The sequence below is a fragment of the Talaromyces atroroseus genome (genome assembly GCF_001907595.1).
Source record: "Talaromyces atroroseus strain IBT 11181 chromosome Unknown scaffold_7, whole genome shotgun sequence".
Lineage (NCBI taxonomy): Eukaryota > Fungi > Ascomycota > Eurotiomycetes > Eurotiales > Trichocomaceae > Talaromyces > Talaromyces atroroseus.
In genome coordinates this window covers 434,618-454,996 of record NW_017971439.1, presented here as the reverse complement: position 1 = coordinate 454,996, position 20,379 = coordinate 434,618, and the positions used below count along the sequence as shown (strand labels likewise).

General features: G+C 48.5%; 7 protein-coding genes across 7 annotated transcripts; 4 read left to right on the top strand and 3 right to left on the bottom strand.

The window, feature by feature from the left end:
- Nucleotides 1-43: 43 nt before the first annotated feature.
- On the top strand, nucleotides 44-2,499 carry UA08_05627 (putative aconitate hydratase, mitochondrial; the record flags this gene model as incomplete). Its single annotated transcript, XM_020267918.1, has 2 exons — nucleotides 44-88; nucleotides 160-2,499. The coding sequence occupies 2 exons, from the start codon at nucleotides 44-46 to the stop codon at nucleotides 2,497-2,499; spliced, it is 2,385 nt and encodes a 794-aa protein (XP_020118933.1).
- Nucleotides 2,500-2,926: 427 nt separating this feature from the next.
- UA08_05626 (hypothetical protein) lies at nucleotides 2,927-4,365 on the top strand (the record flags this gene model as incomplete). Its single annotated transcript, XM_020267916.1, has 3 exons — nucleotides 2,927-3,283; nucleotides 3,402-3,917; nucleotides 3,988-4,365. 3 exons carry the CDS (start codon nucleotides 2,927-2,929, stop codon nucleotides 4,363-4,365), a joined length of 1,251 nt encoding a protein of 416 aa, XP_020119201.1.
- Nucleotides 4,366-5,533: 1,168 nt separating this feature from the next.
- UA08_05625 (hypothetical protein) lies at nucleotides 5,534-7,591 on the top strand (the record flags this gene model as incomplete). The annotated part of the gene is made up of 6 exons (XM_020267915.1): nucleotides 5,534-5,611; nucleotides 5,698-6,079; nucleotides 6,135-6,252; nucleotides 6,316-6,386; nucleotides 6,447-6,477; nucleotides 6,535-7,591. 6 exons carry the CDS (start codon nucleotides 5,534-5,536, stop codon nucleotides 7,589-7,591), a joined length of 1,737 nt encoding a protein of 578 aa, XP_020119202.1.
- A 439-nt stretch (nucleotides 7,592-8,030) lies between these two features.
- On the bottom strand, nucleotides 8,031-11,700 carry UA08_05624 (hypothetical protein; the record flags this gene model as incomplete). Its single annotated transcript, XM_020267914.1, has 6 exons — nucleotides 8,031-8,238; nucleotides 8,324-10,389; nucleotides 10,452-10,883; nucleotides 10,954-11,141; nucleotides 11,216-11,438; nucleotides 11,518-11,700. The coding sequence occupies 6 exons, from the start codon at nucleotides 11,698-11,700 to the stop codon at nucleotides 8,031-8,033; spliced, it is 3,300 nt and encodes a 1,099-aa protein (XP_020118948.1).
- A 728-nt stretch (nucleotides 11,701-12,428) lies between these two features.
- Nucleotides 12,429-14,623, bottom strand: UA08_05623 (hypothetical protein; the record flags this gene model as incomplete). Its single annotated transcript, XM_020267913.1, has 4 exons — nucleotides 12,429-13,262; nucleotides 13,321-13,415; nucleotides 13,472-14,345; nucleotides 14,420-14,623. The coding sequence occupies 4 exons, from the start codon at nucleotides 14,621-14,623 to the stop codon at nucleotides 12,429-12,431; spliced, it is 2,007 nt and encodes a 668-aa protein (XP_020118949.1).
- Nucleotides 14,624-15,049: 426 nt separating this feature from the next.
- UA08_05622 (40S ribosomal protein S26E) lies at nucleotides 15,050-16,003 on the top strand (the record flags this gene model as incomplete). Its single annotated transcript, XM_020267912.1, has 4 exons — nucleotides 15,050-15,072; nucleotides 15,290-15,417; nucleotides 15,662-15,764; nucleotides 15,898-16,003. 4 exons carry the CDS (start codon nucleotides 15,050-15,052, stop codon nucleotides 16,001-16,003), a joined length of 360 nt encoding a protein of 119 aa, XP_020119005.1.
- Nucleotides 16,004-16,525: 522 nt separating this feature from the next.
- UA08_05621 (hypothetical protein) lies at nucleotides 16,526-19,181 on the bottom strand (the record flags this gene model as incomplete). The annotated part of the gene is made up of 2 exons (XM_020267911.1): nucleotides 16,526-18,884; nucleotides 18,967-19,181. The coding sequence occupies 2 exons, from the start codon at nucleotides 19,179-19,181 to the stop codon at nucleotides 16,526-16,528; spliced, it is 2,574 nt and encodes an 857-aa protein (XP_020118947.1).
- Nucleotides 19,182-20,379: the final 1,198 nt, after the last annotated feature.

The window sequence follows — 20,379 nt, the reverse complement described above, 5'->3', positions numbered from 1 at the left end:
AGACCCATTGTCATCGACTCCCATCCTAAGGGATTGAATCACCATGGTGAGGCAGCTGGTTTGGCAGCGCGCAGCGGCCACTCGCAGGGTTAGTACTGTCGTCCCCTTCGCATAAGAGCAGATGGATTCAATTGACCATGTGAAATTAATTTCCTACAGTTATCGTCATGTGCTGCTGCATCACGCCGTAGCCTCGCTACAGCTGCGTCCAGCTCTCGCATACCCCCATACCCCAAGATCCTTCGAAACCTCGAAGAAGTGCGACGCATCTTAGGCTCGCAGCGCGCGCTCACACTAGCCGAAAAGATCCTGTACTCTCATCTGGACAATGTGGAGGAGTCGCTGCTTTCCAACACCAACAACGGCCGGGATATTCGTGGACAGGCGAATTTGAAACTCAAGCCGGACCGCGTTGCTATGCAAGATGCCTCGGCGCAAATGGCCTTGTTGCAGTTCATGTCGTGCGGTCTGCCATCTACTGCGGTCCCAGCCAGCATCCACTGCGACCATATGATTGTTGGAGAACGAGGCGCGGACACTGACTTGCCCGCTTCAATTCAGGGTAACAAAGAGGTTTTCGACTTTCTCGAGTCGGCCGCTAAGCGATATGGAATCGAGTTTTGGCCGCCCGGCGCTGGAATTATTCATCAAACTGTGCTGGAGAATTACTCGGCTCCCGGCCTGATGATGCTCGGTACTGACAGTCATACCCCGAATGCCGGAGGATTGGGTGCGATTGCCATTGGAGTTGGTGGCGCCGATGCCGTTGATGCGCTGGTTGATGCGCCATGGGAATTAAAGGCTCCAAAGGTTCTTGGAGTACGTTTGGAGGGTCGTCTTAGTGGATGGACTTCTCCAAAGGATATCATTCTACATCTTGCCGGCAAACTTACCGTGCGCGGCGGTACAGGCTTCGTGATTGAGTATCATGGACCTGGTGTTGACACGCTCAGCTGTACTGGAATGGCAACAATCTGTAATATGGGTGCTGAAGTTGGTGCTACGACCTCGCTCTTCCCATTCTCCCCGAACCATGTCCCCTATCTTGAGGCCACCAACCGTGCTGCTGTCGCTGCTGCTGCAGCAGAAATCGCTGCATCTGGGTCTCAGAGTCTGCTCAGGGCCGACAGCAAGGCCGAGTATGACCAGCTAGTTATTATTGACTTGTCCACACTTGAGCCCCATATTAACGGGCCCTTTACGCCGGACCTCTCGGTCCCTCTCTCTAAATTCGCGGAAACCGTGAAAGAGAACAAGTGGCCGGAAACATTCGGCGCTGGACTCATTGGTAGCTGCACAAACAGCTCATATGAAGATATGACCCGGGCAGAGGACCTGGTTAAGCAGGCATCTGCAGCCGGGCTGAAACCCAAAGCCGATTTCTTCGTTACTCCCGGTAGCGAGCAGATTCGCGCCACACTTGACAGGGACCAGACTCTAGCGACCTTCTCTGCTGCTGGCGGCACCGTCCTAGCTAATGCATGTGGACCTTGTATCGGTCAATGGAAGCGTACAGACGGAGTCCAGAAGGGCGAAGACAATGCCATTCTGACCTCGTATAACCGCAACTTCCCAGGCCGTAACGATGGCAACCGACGAACCATGAACTTCCTAGCTTCTCCAGATATTGTGACAGCCATGAGCTATTCAGGCAGCACGACGTTCAACCCCATAACCGACTCTATCCCTACGCCTGACGGTGGCTCGTTCCGCTTCCAACCCCCCGTTGGTCACAGCCTGCCCAGTGCCGGTTTTGAGGAAGGCAACCCGGATTTTCTCCCGAGTGCGGCAGTGCCGGATCCCTCCGTCGAGGTTGTTGTGTCACCCACTTCGGATCGGTTGGCTATTCTAGAGCCCTTTGCGCCATTCCCTTCTCAAGATCTTGCCAGTCTGAAGGTCCTTTATAAAGTCAAGGGTCAATGCACTACAGATACCATTTCAGCGGCTGGACCATGGCTCAAATACAAAGGCCATCTCCCTAACATCTCCGCCAACACCCTCATTGGCGCCGTAAACGCTGAAACTGGCGAGACCAACGTCGCCTACGACGAGGCGGGCAAGCAACACGCCATTCCAGAGCTAGCCGAGCAGTGGAAGTCCCAGGGACATGAGTGGTTAGTGGTCGCTGAAGACAACTACGGAGAAGGAAGTGCCCGAGAGCACGCTGCTCTACAACCTCGCTACCTGGGAGGACGCATCATCGTGGCAAAGAGTTTTGCTCGTATCCACGAGACGAACCTGAAGAAGCAAGGAGTTGTCCCGCTCACGTTCGCGGACCGCGCGGACTACGATCGCATTAGTGCCTGTGACCAAGTCGATACGATAGGATTGTATGATTTGCTGACTTCCGGTGGCAGCGGCGAGGTAAGCCTCAAGGTTACCAAGCATAAGACTGGGGAGACTTTCACCATCCCAGTAAAGCATACACTCAGCAAGGACCAGTGTGCATTCATTCTGGCTGGCAGCGCGCTGAACTTGTTAGCCAAGAGGGGCCAATGAGAAAGAGATTGCGCACGATTCTGCTTATATATAAAAATTACATGATGCTTCGTCTGTTTTATTATCCTTTTTTTGAGCCCGCGTCTTCATGTGTGTTTGTATGTATGTATGTATGTATGTAGATGCTGACTTGGCGTCCCCGGCGGGTGGCATGATAGTACACTATGGCGTATATGCCGTGCTGTTATTGACCGGGTCAAACTATGATAACTATACCCACTCAATTGCAACGCAACTTATTTCCTTTTGCTAGTTTCATGTTTAGTGCTCACGACTCTTATTCTAGGCCAAAATGTGGGGATACCACCTGCATCCATGGATCCTCAGGAGCTTCCTGCATATATATTAATTCTGACGAAAACTCACGTATATCTAGGCAAGCAGTGAATCCGAAGGAGGATATTGAGAAGGAGGAGGAAAAGTTCCAATGACGACGCAAGAAGAGACCTTACGCCCAGCCTTTGCTGGCCGTGAAGAACCTCGAATCTCGTATGGGATCGCATTCCCTGAAGCTGCAGCTCGGCATACTAAGCAGCTCTTCCACGCTTCCAAGGTGTATGTGATTTGCTCGGGGTCTCTGGCTCGCAATACAGATGCCCTGGACAGACTGAAAGCTGCTCTAGGTGAGGAGAAGAAAGTGGTTGGCGTACGCATTGGCATGAAACCTCATACTCTGTGGTCTGAGGTGGTGGAGATTGCCAATGAAGCTCGAGATGCTGGTGCCGATTTGCTTGTGACTCTAGGTGCTGGCACTTTGACAGATGCGGCCAAGATAGTTTCTTTTGTGAGTTAATCATCCTATTACTCTCATATTAAAGTATACTAGACCGCGGACAAGTCTTGGGTATTGACAGAAGCATGAATATATATCTGATTCTAATACGCCCGAAAACTACATATAGGCTCTCGCCAACGACGTTTCCACGTTGGAAGGAATAAATACCCTGACCGACGAAGGAAGAGCATCTAGCAAAGAAGCAACAAAGGGCTCCAAAGTGCCTATCATCAGCATCCCAACATCGCTCTCCGCCGGTGAATACTCCGACTTTGCAGGCGGCACAAACGACCAGACGCATCGCAAGCACAGTTTCCAAGCGCCCCTACTGGGCCCGCGCTTGATCATTCTCGATCCGAAATTGACTGCTACTACGCCCGATTCGATATGGCTGAGTACGGGGATTCGGGCGGTGGATCATTGTGTTGAGATTCTTTGCTCGAATGTTTACTATGAGGAGACTGACCAATACGCTGTGAAGGCGTTGGGGATGCTGGTATCCGGGCTTTTGAGGTGTAAGCAGAATCGAAATGATTTTGCTGCTCGTTTGGATTGTCAGTTGGGTTCGGTCGAGGCCATGGCGGCTTGTACACACGTTAAAAAGATCGTTCAGGTAGGTGCTAGCCATGGTATAGGACATCAGGTACGCTCTCCCACCGGTCTTGTTTAACTATTCGAATTGTGAAATAAAGCTAACGACACAAAATACACAGCTTGGTCCGCTTGGAGTCGGCCACGGAGAGACAAGTTGCATCTTGCTCCCAGCCGTGTGCAGATTCAACGCAGCCAAAGGAGCCAATGTGGCGCGACAGGAACAACTCTACAAATTCCTTACTGAACAGGAAACTGTCCGCGACGTGATGAGCAAATATGGGACCGACCCAGGGTCGTCGGATCTAGCCGACCTTCTGGACGTGGTTATCCGCGAGCTGGGCATGCCTCGCTCGCTGAAGGCCGTCGGGGTTGGTCGCGACAAGTTGGATGTGGTGGCGAAGAACAGCCTGGACGATCGATGCTGCAAGAGTAATCCTGTGCCATTGACGGAGAAAGAACAGGTTCTGGAGATTTTGGAGATGGTCGTTGGTGAATGAAGTCGTACCTAAGATACTCTCCTTGTTTTATCATCTTTTGTAAGACCTAAATATCTGTATATTTTCTACTCGGGATTTCTTTGTTATATAGAAAATTCTTTTCATAGAATAATCCTGGCCATCATTGTTTTGCCTGGGACCTCTGGTATTTATTAGTTTATTAGGGCTTGACTCTGCCATGCGCCGTCTTTTTCACACGCGGAAATCAAATCCACGAGACAAAAAATTTTCATGCACAGTCTCCAGTAAATAGAGATATATATCCTCTCCCCGGATTGATCGATCGATCCCCTTGCAACGCGTTGAACTCGCTTATCACTGATGGGCATTGTACCCGTGGCATAGTATTGCTGGCCAGGCCAGGCTAGACCCTGCAGCATAGTCGCCGAACTGAAATTGTAAAGGCCATTTCAGAAATACCATTGGCTACAACTTCATGAGAAACTTTAATCTGTAGGCGAAATCCGATAATCTGGGGCAAACGAACTTCAACCCAAGGTACGGGGTAACCCCATCTATTTCCGCATTCGGAAGATCTTACTGCAAAGGGATATCGCTTCTGCTTTTTCGCCACGCATTCCTCTAATGTCATTCTGAGTTGGTAGGAGAATGCCACAGAGTCATGTTCATTAGGTCTGACGGTTACATTACTAGCTAACTTAATCTCACAGATTGAAGAAGCTTATCTCCACCTTCCCATACGATGATGAACCTCGACAGGGGCGTGCCTTTTTCTTTTGAGGCTCGCTTAGATAGAAGCGTTTGCCACGAGCTCTTCCTTTCTTCTTCTCGCTTTATATCGGCGCCGAGTTAGATCCAACTGTCATATGTCTTGTTTAAAGGTTCTCTTAAGTTTCACGGCAACAAAGCTCCCCAACGACGCAATCAAGAACACTGACTACTTAGTACTGGCGCCTTTGTTGAAACGATGCTGCTACCAATTCCAACGAAGGAATGACATACGTATGCCACTGGCAACGCAGACGGATGCATACTGACACCAGGTGTTCAGAAGACGCTGTTGGTCAACAGCTAGCACTTGGCTTTCTCGATCATGAGCCCAACAATAGACCCTCGACAAACAGACTTGCCGCCGCATGGCATGAATGAACATCAAACGAGGAGTCTAGTATGTATATGGCTCCTGTTTGGGCTATCAAGTATAGTCATGGTGCTTCGTTGCATCTCCCAATTCAGGATTCTCCGCATTGTACGATCGGACGACGTCCTGATGATTATAGCATGGGTGTGTATGAAGTATATAAAAAAAAAAAAAAGTTTAGATGGTTGAATGGTTATTTCTTGCTAATACTAGTCCTTCATTCCTTCCAGATCTTGCAGACAGTCAAAGCTGCTCTATCCACCATCGCCGTGTACTGGGGTCTCGGACGACACGACTGGCAGCTCGCCAGTTCCGAAGCTTTTGTCGACGCCATGAAATACGAAATGTTGTCCATGATCTTCGGCTCGCTATGTGGACTGTTTGGGCGTATATCCTTCGCCGCGTTCCTTCTATACTTCATCCAACGCGTGTCGCGAATCCGGACGTATGTAATATGGACTGTTATCATCGTTCAGGTTGTCGTCACTATTGTCTTGCTTATTTACAACATGGTCAAATGTGCGCCTTCAGTGCATGGGCCACGTGCTATCTTTGAAACGGCGGAGTGTTGGACGTCGCCGTCAATCATGGCGTTGCAGTATTCACAAGGAGGTGGGCTTCAATTTCAACATACTATATGAATAGGAGATAGCTAACATCTTTGCAGCTGTCAATGCAGCATCCAATCTTTGCCTCACAATTCTAGCCCTCGGTTTGGTTTGCAGCATTCATGCTGCAAGCTATGCTAAGGCCAGCCTGGGTATTCTCCTTTCGTTCAGTCTACTGTAAGTCACCTACCTAGGTACACCAAAGGTCGACTCCCATGGATGCCTCTCTGACTGGATTAGGGCTACCATTGCGGACGTCCTTGCTATTGTGGGAGTCAGTAGAACTCGACATGACGGAACTGATTATGCATGTAAGTGCACATATATATAAAGGGTATCTGGTGACAACTTCTAACATGACTCCATCATAGACCGTCTCGATACGTGGAACTATTTGTATTCGTGAGTATCCATGCCAACACTATCTTCAGTATCAAACCCTAACTCACCACCAAACAGGATCGAAAACGCCGTGATCATCATCACCGGCTCAATGTCCAAGCTCCGGCCCGTGATTCTAGTAGTATACCACTTTCTAAAAGACTTTCAGACAATGGACAAACTGCGAAAATGGAAAAACCCCCAAACCCCAAGAGTCAAATTCCTCCGATTGACCGCAGGTTACCATCCCACAAACACAAGCAGGAGATCTCCATCTCCCAGTCATCCTTTCGCTCCTCCCATCACCGTGACAGCCGCAGACACTGCAGGCCTGCACCGCTTCAAATCCCGAACCAGCATCTACAGCAAGAATTCCAAGCACAGGAACGGCCACAGCCGTCATTTGGGCAATACCAGCAATGCTACTAGCACAATCAGTCTATCATCAATCCCACACTCTTCTTCTTTACACCCAACGACAAGACTCTGCGGCGACAGCAACCAAGACCTACCCAGCTTCGACCAGACCTCCTCAATTATCAGCAGAGATTTTGTCCCTGTTTCGTCACCGCGACTCACTTACCAAACCGTCATTACGGCTGGAGATCCCTCCGTTCCTCCGCCGTTTGTGTCTCTGCCTTCTTCTCCGCCTCGTGCGGCGACGCCGACACCGACGACGAGGAGAAGGAGCTTATCGACTCCTAATAGCAGTGAAAGGACATCTCGAAATAGTAGTCGACGACGAGGAAAGCGGCAGCTGCAGCCGCTGCGAGATGATGGATTTACGACAACCAACTCGTCGTTCTTCTTCTTTCCGGGCCTTGATGCCAATAATGGGCGTCAGTCGCCGAGTCTCTTAATGCCGATATTGCAGACTAATCATTTCAGCATTGAATATGAGGATGGAAATGAGGCAGATGCTCGCAACGAATCGTATAGTAATAGTGTTAATAGTTTTAATAACAACGGAACCAATCATCGGCAGACTCATAGTCGGGACGTTGAGCTCGGATGGACTACGATGCGGCATGATAACCATCGAGATGGGATGGCTGGCACATATAGTCATGATGAAGCTGATTCGTTGCAGCTGCATGATGTGGGCTCGATATTGAAGGGTTCTGAAGGGAACTGATTCATGGATATCGACTGAATCTCCCGTCAAGGACATGCATGTATGTATAATTGCATATAGAAAAGCGTTTCTCTCTTTTTTTTTTTTTATCTTATTTGTTTATTTAGTTATATTTTTTTTGCTTCCTGTCATTTCTGACGAACCTCGTAATTGAATGGTTTCATTATCATGCCCTAATTAATGTTGTTTTTATATGAATCGCCGCCGTGCCACATCTTCCAAGAAAATATAATGAACCTCTCTTGGACGTGGTCATTGAAAAGAGGCGTAAATTTCCCTCCTGATAAAACCGACACAACGATAGGAGCGAACAACAAATCATAAATCTGAAAGAAAAAAGGCGTAGAAAGGTGTATAGGAGAAACAACAAAATAAACAGCCGGGAAGTTACATGAGAATAAGAAGGAAAAGAAAATTGACATGATATTCTTAGCTTTCATCATTGGAAATATTTCCGCACCGTCTCCTGGTTGTCTGGGTTGACACCAGCCAGAATTGCCTCTGCATTCACGCCTGTTGCTTGAACTAATCGTTTCCCGAAATCGGCAACCCTCTTCGCGGTTTCACCTTGAAGTGTTTCGTTGTCTAGAGCCTGAACAATGTATCCAAATACCTTGTCGGCGTTTGAGAGAACGGCCGGATTTTGCCTTTCATGATTGTGTCAGTAAGGGAAGCTATTTCCAGTCTGCAAATTTGATGAATATAGAAATCAACGGCTGGGTTACTACTTACTGTTCGATCAGCTCGGCTAGGAAAGAGTATGCATATGGAGCAGCCTCTTCGTCATTGGTAATTGGCAGCGTGTTTATCCAGTTGTCCACAACCTCCTGTGGGTTCTGGACCTTTCCGGCGTTGAATCGTATAATCTTTGCAATACTGGCCGAAGCATTCTCCGTTGCAAACACATGTTCCTCTGCCCTAGCGTGTGGATGCTGTGTTACTTGGAACAAACTTGGAATACAGGCAGCCACAAACTCGGCGAAAGCTGGGCCACCTTTCTGAGCAGCAACACCAACACCGTATGAAGCAGCTTGCCTATTGGGTCCATTGGAATCTTGCAGTCCATTGGCGAGAGGTTGTAAAATATGGTCCTTGAAGGCCCAGGATTCTGGACCACAGAACTCAAGCACATCATCCATAATGCAGGTTGCCCACTGGCGCTGTGTAGCATCGTTGCTGTTGATGAAAGCATCATAAATCGGCAACAGGCGTTGCCACGTTGGCAAGAAACTTGATCCTTGGTTCTTGAAAACAGCGTGGAAAGCCTTGTTCATATCGCTGAGAAGAGTCTGATCGTCTTCAATTGCATAAGCAATCGACAAGTTGTCTTCATCATTGTCGTCTGCCTCGGCTTGCTCTTCGGCACGCGTCTTAACTCGGGACTGATAATCTTCCAGTGACGATTGAACAGATTCAATGAATGCTTGCATGTGCTCTTGGGTCAAGCAATTCTTGCCGACTACCTCCACTGATTCATAGAAGCATTGAAACATTTCCGCAAGAGTATCGATATTGGGTTCAGCGCTGAGAACTTCAATGATTCTGCCTGCCACCTTGTTCCAGATCTCGGCAAATCCAGGTGACTGGACACCATGTGCCTTTTTGTACGAGTTGAGCAGGTGAGGAACTAGCTTGGCAGAGGACACTCGCACGGGGTCGTGGAAGAAGAAGGCCAATCCGGGAATGGCAACCTTCTCCAGCGTCTGAACGACGTACGGCTCAAATGAAGCCTCTAAGATCTGAGCGTAGACAGTAAGAAGCTCAATGGCGGTGTTCTTATCTTCCAGAACACTGGTTTTGATACCAATGAGTTTGCCCTTCAACGGAACAAGTTCCCACCCCTCGTCTTGATCAACAAGGTCAACCTGATCCTCGTCTTCTAACAATTGTATGTCAGCCTTAGCGGCGGCAACAGTGAGAAGTGGAGGAATGACTGCGGCAAGGAAAGGCACAAAGTCTTGGCCGAGAACGCGGCACATACGGCCCCAGCAGTGGAGCAGATATTGAGACTGCGGGTCATCCGTGTCCGTGATATTCTGTTGGATAGTTCCGAGGAGGTTCACCAAGTTCATGGCGTCCTGTCCCATCTTCTCCTTTCCAACGGCCAGAGCAATCAAAGTGGCACATTCCATCGCCTTTGCGCGTAATAGGCGGTACTCCTTGGATTGCTCTTCCTGCAGCACCTTGAAAAGCAAGGGCATCAATGTCTCGTAGTATTGACCGAAAGCAGCCTCGGCGGAATCCGCTATAGTAGCAATTGTAGAAAGAGCCTGTTCCTGTACAAATCGTTTATCTCCGCGAAGAAGTTGGAGCAAGTGTTGAAGTAGTTCTCCAAGGTAGGGTTCGAGAACTTTCTGCTCTGCCTCCTCGCAAAAGTTAACCAGGGCAGCGGCAGCATGGGCCTGGACACGAGGTTCCTGCGAATCAAGAACGGGGATAATATTGTTCAAGACAACTGCATGGTATTTCTCCTGCATGGTACCAGCAAAATCGGTACTCATCTGACCAAGGGCGTTGCAACCGGCGTAGCGCACACGCGGGTGAGGATCCTGTAGCGCAGGGACGACAAGAGCAAGTACATGGTCCAATTCACTGATCATTAGGTCGCGGCAACCCTCGGAAATAGCAGAGATAGCCATCAGAGCGGCGTGTCGATCTCTCCAAGCTGACGACGACATCATGCGCGGAATCCAAGCAAAGGTAGCAGGGAGGATAATTTCGCCGCCAAGCTTGTTCGCCAATCGATCCATCGTTTGCTCACCAGCGACGTGATTCAAATCGCTTTCTTCAAGATCAAGCTGTTTAGATTCATAAGCATTAGCATGCAATGTTTGACCTATAGAAGTTTACGACAACTCACATCTTCAGACGCATTCCATTCGGACGCATCATCATCATCGGCACCAACATCTGTCATCAGGCTGAGACATTGAGTGACCATTTCCGTGGCAAAAGTCGGGTCTTTCCTGCACATGTTTGGGGCGTAATCTGCAAATGTTGCCATAAGCTCAAGCGCATTCTGTCGGACTTGATCACTAAGATCCTTCTCTGCGACGACGCTTATGCTGAATTTGACAAGATTGTTGAAAAGGCTTTTGAACATTTTTGGAGAAATTTCAGCCAACTCAATCAGCGCTATAAAGGCCTTGGACAGTTCGTCACTATCATCCGCCTCTTTGAGCGGAGGTAGGATATTCAAGACATCTGGAACAAGAGCGAAAAAGTTGGACTGTGACTTCTTTGGAATGGAGCGGAATAGAGCAGAAAAGGCTTCCATTGCAGCGATTCGGACCTAGACAGCCGTCCGTAAAAGATTAACCACCGGCGTCAGTTAGCATGACATTAGGAGAGATTGAACGCACTGCAATATTATCATCCTTGAAGCCCCTGCTGAAAACATTCAAGACAGCATCCTCATGCTGTTTTTCAATTATGCTTGGTGTTGTAGTAAAAATTCTGAATGCCGCCTCGCGTAATCCCGCCTCGGGGGACTGGCTGGCTTGAAACAGCACTCCCAAAAGTTCCGGCCATGACTCGCCTGACAAGCATACTGTCAGTTGTTGTGTTCGTTTGTTATTTATTCTTTTTTTCGCCCCCTTCGCTAGGTGAAATACAAGCACCTACCGTTATCTGTGTACTGGCGGGCGACCTCGGCAATCGCATCTCCAATTTTATTGCGAACATCAGCCAGCGTCTCACTGCTCAGGCAAGCAACAAGCTTCTCCCGAATTGCAATGCGTTGCTCGGGTGTCAAGGTCGAGAAGACTTCCTTGGTCTCACCGCTGCGGGGGTCTTTGATGGTCTTGGTGGCTATTCGGCGAAAAAGGACCGCAGAAAAAGATCTTGTCTGAGCGCAGAGGGAAAAGCAAAAATATTAGCCTGCATCCAAATTCAATACAGACTCGACTTAACACGTAGCCACTTACGACGGTATTTTCTGCACCTTGCAGCTGCTCCGCTAGGCCCATGAGCAGGACATCTGGACGGTTCTGAACCCAGTCACTGTTGAGCTGCTCCTCTGCCTGCGATCGAACCGCATTGTCAGGTGTGCTCAAAGCCTGCAACAGCTGCGCAAGGGCAGCGTGGATTTCTGGCGCAAGCAGGGACATGCTGGAAGCTATATAGTAATGTACCGGTCAGAAAGGAAAACTCCACGCGGCGATTGATCTCTGAGCAGCGGAGGGGGTGAGTTTGATTCTGTGATGGTTTGTTTTGAAAAGCGGGGACGGACTGCTCTAAATCTTTTTTTTTTTTTCGAACAGGGCTGGATAGCAGGGTCGATCAGGCACTGTGAGATGCACCACAGCTAGACAGTTAACAGATGCGAAGAGAGTAGTGATGGCTTAGATGCAGCATCTGCATCCCAGCTCGCAGACAACTTGTCTTGTTTGCAACAGAGGTGAACAAGCCTCAAGGTGGGATGGTTAAGAGCGCCAAAAATTCCGCCCGCAGTTGGACTTTCCAACTTTGTTTTGGCTCGCGATGCCCTCCGCGCTAGTGCCGATTGGGCATAAATTGCTTTGTCAGTCGTCTATGCAACCCTGCGCAATATTTACCAAGGTCTCGTTTCTTTTTTTTAAAGGTGGAAGTATGTGCATGTTATTCAATTATATATCACGCTTGTACTGCGGAAAATACTTCAAGATTAGAATAGGAAAGGGGGCTATGACTGCGACGGCGTGCAATATTAGGATAGAACTAGGAAAACAAAGAGCAGGCGTACTTTGAAGAAATGCGGAATGCGGATATCTATACGGCTTCAATCAACGAGGCACAGGGACTGGGGAAGGATCTTGGGTTCAATATAGAAAATGGCATAGGAATAGGAACAGCGATGTTATCTACTGCTCGAGCGGCTGAGGATGAAAACACCAGCAATCACAGCTGCAAGCGTCACAATAGCGCCAGGCAACAACAGGTCATTGGGTACTCCCGCAATAAGCTGCTCTTCTACCGGACGTTGGGGCAACGATTGCTTGCTCGGTCGGCTGTAGCCCTCCTCGTCTTCGTCGTCCTGCGCGTGCTTAGGCACAGACTCGGGAGGCGTAGGGGGCTTGGAGACAACTGGCTGCGGCTCGACAGTGGCTGGAATTGGTGGTTGAGAGGGATCGTGAACGAATAGGTCAACCTTCTCATGGTGTAGTTTGCGCGCCTGGTTAACGGCATCCGCGAGATCTTGATCAGTTGTAATCGAAACGGTGTCTCCCTCATTGTCAAGATAGCTAAGAGCAAATCCAGTGCTGCTGAGTTTTCCGTCCTCGATAGATGGCTCACCACCAACAGCCTCAGTCTCTTGACCAAGCTTGTCAATGACGCTGGTCACAAGCGCAGCAATACCCTCGGAGAGGATGACATTCACCCGGTGCACACGGCCGCTAGGCGCCTTGAACTTGAACGCAAATGGGATGTCCACATCATCCGTATGGTGGTGGTCTAAAAGTTCTGAATGAACATCCTCTCCATGGTGTGAAGCCGAATCATTCGGAAGTACGCTATCATTGCCTCGCTCAAGCCCTTGTCTGGAATGATCTGGGCTAAGCACAGACCGGTGAGGAGTGTGTGGGCGATGGCTGCCGCCCCCAGACACCATGGAATCGGACTCATGGTCCATAGATAGCCAGAACTTGTTCCAAGCAGGACCCTCGTCATCACCGGTGTTCATTGAGTTAATCTAAAAGCATTCAATCAGCATGTGTATCTTTCATGAAGCGTATACATCAGTTACGAACCTGCTCCAGGGTGGCGTAGGTCAGCTTGAGCACATCAACCATGCCGACAATCTCACCAGCCTCGTTCATGACAGGGAGGTTGAGGTAATGCCCATCTATTTACTCTCTTGTCAGTATTGGTCTAAACCAAGCCGCAGCTGAGAATACATACCATGCATCTTACGCAAAGCGGCTTGAATGCTCATATCTGTCGGGGCAAAATCGGGATGGGGAGTCATCACTCGAACGACACTGCAAGTGGCAGGGTCTAGGCCGGGAGCGATAACACGTAAAACAACGTCTTTACTGGTGAAAATACCAGTAATTGAGCCTTGGTCCTGGACCAGTAGCGCTGTTGTGTGGTGCTCTTTCATCAATGCAGCAGCCTCCTTAACAGAAGTCCGGACTGACACGGTTGTTGGGGGCATGCCGTCCAAGACTGACTCTAATGTAGGGCCTGACATTTTGTGGCGAAGAGCTTCAACATATTGAATAATCTGCTGCGGCTGACTGGACCCAAGTTCGGATTGCACGCCCTCCAGCGCGTCGTAGAGTTTCCGAGATGAGCTGTACGCACGCTCCAACTTCTCCATAGCGTCGTAGAAACATTTGGTAATGTCAAGAATACCGGAGATATCCTGGTTCTCATCCATCACAGGAAGATGGCGGAAACCTTTCCGAACCATGAGATCCAGAGCGTCAGTTGCACTGGTATCGGTGCGAGCACACAATGGATTCTTGGTCATGATTTCAGCAATGGTTACTTCTCTCGCTTTCAAGCCCGCTCCCACAACACGGAAGGCCAGATCTTTGGCAGTGAAAATACCGGCAATCCGTTCATCATCATCGGTGACCAATACGCAGTCTTCTCTTTTGGCAGCCATTAACTGTGCAGCTTCGGCCACGGTCGTGCTAGGCTTGATTTGCAAGGCCTGGCTGGGCTTCAAGGCCAACACCGTTCCCGGAGGAGCTTTACGGTTGTGACGAGGGCGCTGCACTTGGTGACGCTTCTTATTGAGATCCGCTTCCAATTTTCTGCGAATAGCCTGAACACCACCAGAGAGGGTATGGTCAGCCGCGTTCCCGAACGTGTAGAGCTCTCGAAAATATAAGCAATTACCTCGTCCCGTTTCGACTGGTTTTGTCTTTGTCTGCTGGCAGCAGTGGCCGCGCTTCCTGCATCGCTTTGGCCCAGTGTAGAGTCAGGCTTGGGACGCGGAATGTGAGAGCCCGAGGGACTGTTGTAGTCGAAGTCGGGCATCTTGCCTCGACCGATTGTTTTGTTGGGGGTGCCCCGAAATGTTCCGCCGCCAGCTGCAGACATGGTGGGCGAGGTAAGATCGGGCTCGTAGAGGGGTATAGCAGGTATTGAGGGGAGTGTTATAACAGCGTGACAGAGCTGAGTTTCGCAGATAAACAATCCCAGGAGGAAGCCGTGGGTCGGCACGGGGGTTCCAAATACCAGAGAGAGACGCAGTCAGACAACAAACCAAATGTTAAATAGTTTCCATGCCGCTAAGCCGTGTTGGGACAGACTGCCCCACCGCCGCATGATGTGTCTGTGGTGCCTGAGGCCGCCACCGGCACCGCTCTTTCGATCCCGTGACCGCCCTCGCTTAGCTCCCACAAACGGGGCCGCTTATCTGACTACCGTTAACATCGCCAATCGACAGTTTGGAAGTTCGCGACAACCACCCCATTCAGAAACTTCCAGCTCTGTCCGACCGGTCGCAGAAACACAGAAGTCAAAATGGTCAAGAAGAGAGCGTCCAAGTAAGTTGCCAAAACAAACATGTTTGTCGCAATTAAAAAAGACACATCCACCCATCAATCGATCAATTATCCCGCGGCGTCGAAATGTCGGATCCGAACATACGAGTCGAAAACCCCTCGCCACGGGAATTGATACATTTGGAAATCTTTGCACACACACTCTCTCGAATTTCTATGGCTTTCACGGTGCTAATATAGTGTCTTTGTTCTTTTCCAGTGGACGTAACAAGAAGGGCCGTGGTCACGTTAAGCCCATCCGATGCTCCAACTGCTCACGATGCACCCCTAAGGACAAGGCCATCAAGCGTTTCACCATCCGCAACATGGTCGAATCCGCCGCTATTCGTATGTGTTTTACCCATTCTGTTTCGTGCCGATATGCAGGAGGATTTGCTGGTCTTGAAGGGAAGCGTGGATATACTAGAAAAAATGAAAAAAAAAAAAAAAAAAAAAAAAAAAAAAAAACAGAGAAAGAGCTTGGGGAAACTTCCAAAGATCGACGACCTTAATACTCCGGAAATTTGCATTTTTTTTTCTCACGTCTCCCGTGAACTATGAGCTGATATGTGGTGTTTGTTTCGTCTCGCAGGTGATATCTCGGATGCCTCTGTCTTCACAGACTACGCCGTTCCCAAGATGTACTTGAAGCTTCAGTACTGCGTCTCCTGCGCCATTCACGGCAAGATTGTCCGGTACGTTTTTAAGAACACCCTCGAGTCGCGAAAAGAGAGGAAAAAAAAAATAAAACTCGACCGACCACACATACCCAAATACGAAACGACATTACATGGAAAGGGATCATATATTCTAACAACTTGATTACAGTGTCCGTTCCCGTGAAGGCCGTCGCAACCGTGCTCCTCCTCCTCGTATCCGATACAACAAGGATGGCAAGAAGCTGAACCCCCAGCAAGCCGCCAAGACCGCATAAATGAACTGACTTGAGTCTTTTGATTTTGCTCTTCTGTTCGTTAATGCGTCGAAGTCGGTTTGATAAGTTATTATAATGATTTGGGATATGGGATTTGGCAAATAAAAAGTGGAGAGAAAAGAATCAAATCATCTTTTCTTTTAACTAAGAATAAAAAAAATTCTAGAACCTCTCTTCCAGTCTACAAACATCTCTATTTCTTGTGTTGTTGTTTTCTTTTATTTCTCTTCTATGACCTGAGACAGGGATGGAGGAGAGAAACCTGAGAAATATAAGAGATGAACTTGGGAGAGAAAAATAAATGCCTCGTAATGAATCGCGAGGTCTTCCATGTCACCACAGATGTTCATATTTTCCAGCTAGCTACTCATCAAAGGAAAAAAGATGTAACTAGTATTGAAAATGATCACCTTTTTATGAGCATGCTGTGATAAGACTGGAATGGATGAATGTACCCCTTTTTCCATAACTTCTTGTTTGCAACCAAGTGTTAATGAATAAATCTTTATCCCTTTTCTGTTATCATGGGTACAGGTAACCTTTCTCGAAGTAATTGCCATATATATCAACCACCCCGCTGCGCCCTTTGGGACAGAAGTTTCGTATCACTTTTACTTCACCGGACCAATGTCCTTCTACGTGTAAGGGGAGAGGGGTATAATGAGCAGTTTGGGAATTAAGCGGTGGAGAAGAAGATGATGAGGGGGAATCGGATTTCGAGTCTGAGCCATGTGAGGTTGGAGAGACTTGTTGTCTATTAACCCTTTGAAGCTCTTCAAACTCTTTCTTCTTGGTCCGCCGAAATGTCGCCAAAGCAGACACCAAATCGACATCAGGCTCCTCGATGGCGTCTGGAGAACGACCCTTTTTAAAGTCAGGCTGGCCAGATGCTAGTTGGAATCGTTTGCGGAGACCGTTGTTGTCACGAGTAGTAGAAGAAGCAGCAGCGGTTGATCCCTCCAGTTCGGAGAGTACTGAATGTGTAAAATGTATCGAGTCAATGGCATCCTCGGAAGGTATTTGGTGAATTTGCTTATTCAAAATATTCATTGCTATTTCCTCGTGCGGTTCTGGCACGCCGCATTCTTCGTTACCAAAAAAGCTGAAATCATCCATGGCAGATGACCAAAGACGCTCGGAATCAAAGTCTCCCGTAGTCGATTTCCAGCTTGTATAATCATCATATCCCTGTGGTTTCCAGGTGCCCAACGCCTTGGGTGTTGTTGTTCTCGTCACCGGGGTTATTTCTAAGACGAGACACTCCAGAGCAAATAATGATTTTGCATGTTCCTGTTCTGCTTTTAGGCGGTCACGCCCGGGAGGGAATGAGTAGTCTGCCCTCGCTTTAAGCTTTGCCAATAGTGTTTCGTCCGAACATGCTGTAATGAAGCGAATAAGTGAGGAAAGTATCGGCGAGTTAGCTCGAACGTGTGAAGGAACATCAGTCAGTATTAACGTCTTTACGTGAGGTATATGAGACGGGTGTAGATATGGAATAGTTGGGCTAAGTCCATGGCGTAGTGGCAGCATCTCGGTCCTGGGCCGCTTGGCGAGCAGGTTCAGAATCTTTTTGGTGCGTAAGGTTGATTCCGCTTCCTTGTTGAAGGCTGTGTGAGCATTCTGCTCTGGCTCCTTCTCGTTAACTGTATCACCATCGTCTACAACTTCAGCCGCAAAAGCTGAGTTTCGACGTGGAAGAAGAGGCTCATCCAGATATTGGTCATGCTTGGCTCCTTTGTCGGTATGGTTGTTAGGAACAGAAGACACTGATGTGTCTTCCAATTCATATAAAACGTCGTTTTCAGCTGGTAATTCGTATAGTTTATGGGAAGTACCTAGCTCGGCATGGAAATGGTGTACGCCCAATTCGTCAGCTGGTAGTTCAGGAAGTAGTTCAACTATGGAGTTCTCGTTTTGGGCGGGTGCATCTTTAGTGGCAACAGTGTGGTTTATTCTAATGTGAGTTAATTGGTATTTGGCATATGCGCCAAGTATAGGGACCAACTTTTCTGCCCCCGGCACCGTATTGAAATCATATCTTGTGCCGGGCGACAAAAGGAGAGATTGATCTTGTGTCAGTTTTCGGGCAGTATCCACACTTCCAGCATCGAGAAGATGCAGCCTCTTGGACGCAAGCAGCGCGGCCACGCCCTCGATTGTAAGACGATTATCGGAAATGTATAAGTGAGTAATGCCAGAATGAGCCAAATTCTCGAATATAGAGCGACCGGTCAGAGGATGCGTGAGAGATTCAAAGAATCTTTTGTCCAATTCGGGGTGTCGAAGTAAAGAAGATGTAAAATCCTGGGAAGCCCGGCCTCTTTGTCGGTCTAGTGCATTTGCTTGGTTTTGGGCTGCTTCTTCTGACATAAAACAAGCCTGTAGCAGTGATCTTACAGCTGTATCTGTGAGCATGTTGTTACGTATATCTAGTACTCGAACTCGAGTCCCAATTGCATTAGCGAGAAACTCGGCGTCGACATCTCTAAGGCCAATCGCTCTCAATTTTAATACTTGCAAGTCCGGAAGCGCACTCAGCACAGAGAACACGAGCTGGTCTCTGACAGGAGAGGTGTATGACATATCCAAGTAGACTAATGCCGGAAAGCGAGAAAGAGCAGTAGCAAGACCGATTGAAGTTGTATTTGGCTCCCTATCTGCTAAAAGAAGACGAAGATTATACGGCGGATAATCTTGTGTCCGTGTAGGGTCAGATGGTAGCTTGAGGTTCATAGTCGAATTGTGGTCGAAAAAAGGCAGCGTTGACACTCTCAACGACTGCAAACGTGGCAGGAAGTCGAGGAGATCTCTGAGCCAGTCGGAGCGAGGGCCACCATAAATCTCGGAGAGTGCTGGTGGCAGATGGAGGGTGTGAGTCAAGCTACGAACTTCAAGTCGTGCATGTTTCAACGTTCTTCTGAACCGGGTCAACGCAACTTGTTCCGTCAGTCTTTAGTCCTTACATAGACTTGACTAAGGGGCGTTTACCATAAACAGCATCATTCTGGGTACCAAAATGGGACGCTGGATCACCCCAGATATGCGGGTTGAAGATTGCATGCCATCGCCGACTCACCAGCGAGGCTGCGCATAGATCCGCTGAAGGAATATAATCAGCGATGATAGCCAATGCATCTTTCATGATGGCATGCTCGTACGAAGGCGGTATGGCCTCCATGATGAGCAGAGACTAAGTCCCACGCTTGGTGTGCGAGGTGTATAGATATCTCTGTTGACGAAATGCAGCATGGTTCATTCCAAGGTTGATAGATCGCATGCCGCCCCCACGAGTGGGGAATTGTCGACCTGCGCAGATAGCAGTCGGGCAGCAGCCAGTCTACCGATTCTTGTTCGTGAGGGTTTGAGAGGGAGAGTCGACAGTTGTTCTGCAGAGAAAGCGCCAGTCACCGTCAGGCATCAGTTTGTGATGCCTGGCTCGGCTCGGCTCCCTGTGACGTCACATTCGCTGGCAGCCAACGGGAGGGATTCTGCCAGGAACAGGCAACGCTACACCAAATAGTTCTGCCAGACGTTTCTATACCTGCCTCACCGATTGTTCGGCTTATACACATTATTATGGAATACTGAAGTTACGGCGTGATCATACTTGGCATTTGTTCAGTATAATATACCACATAACAGAATACGGACTCACGTCTACCTATATAGTAGAGCTATTAAGAATAAGATGACCTGAAGATAGCATGAGCCCATAGTCTTTGTGAGCCCGCCTACAATAGATAGAGTCTTATAGGATAAGTTAGTAAAGTGAATAGTTTAGGATGTAAGTGAGTATCTTGTGAAATGGGTGAGAGCATATTCCAAGAATCCATCTTTTGCTCAATCCCAAGACCAATCCTCACCGGAGTAAATATTCGTCCTTGCGACTTACAATATCAAAGTAAATATCCAGATCTGAAATCATCATGTGTGGAGGAGATTGTACAAATGCTCGCGCCAGCCGCGGCGGTCTGATGGCAGCTATGCTTTCTTTTCAGGATATAAATCCAACAAATCGATCAGAACTCGTGCTCACATTCAACAATACAGAAACCTCGGAACAGGCGCATGCTACTCTAAGCACATCATTAGACAATCACACACTAGAAGTACTTCGAGAGAATCCAATATTAAATATGCGGATTGAGTAAGAACCCCTAATAGATACATCCCTGCGATACAAATCGATCTTCTATTCTTGTCAAGGTTAGAGGCGCATCCGGACTGGAACAACTGGACAGAGTTTATGTTACATGGGCATTGGTGTATCCAAACTTGCCGCCCAAAGTATGCCATTTTACGAGCTCGCCGAGATGGCGATTGAGTATGAGAAAGAGAGAAAGGCGCGGGCAGCGGCAGCGACCAAGAAACAACAC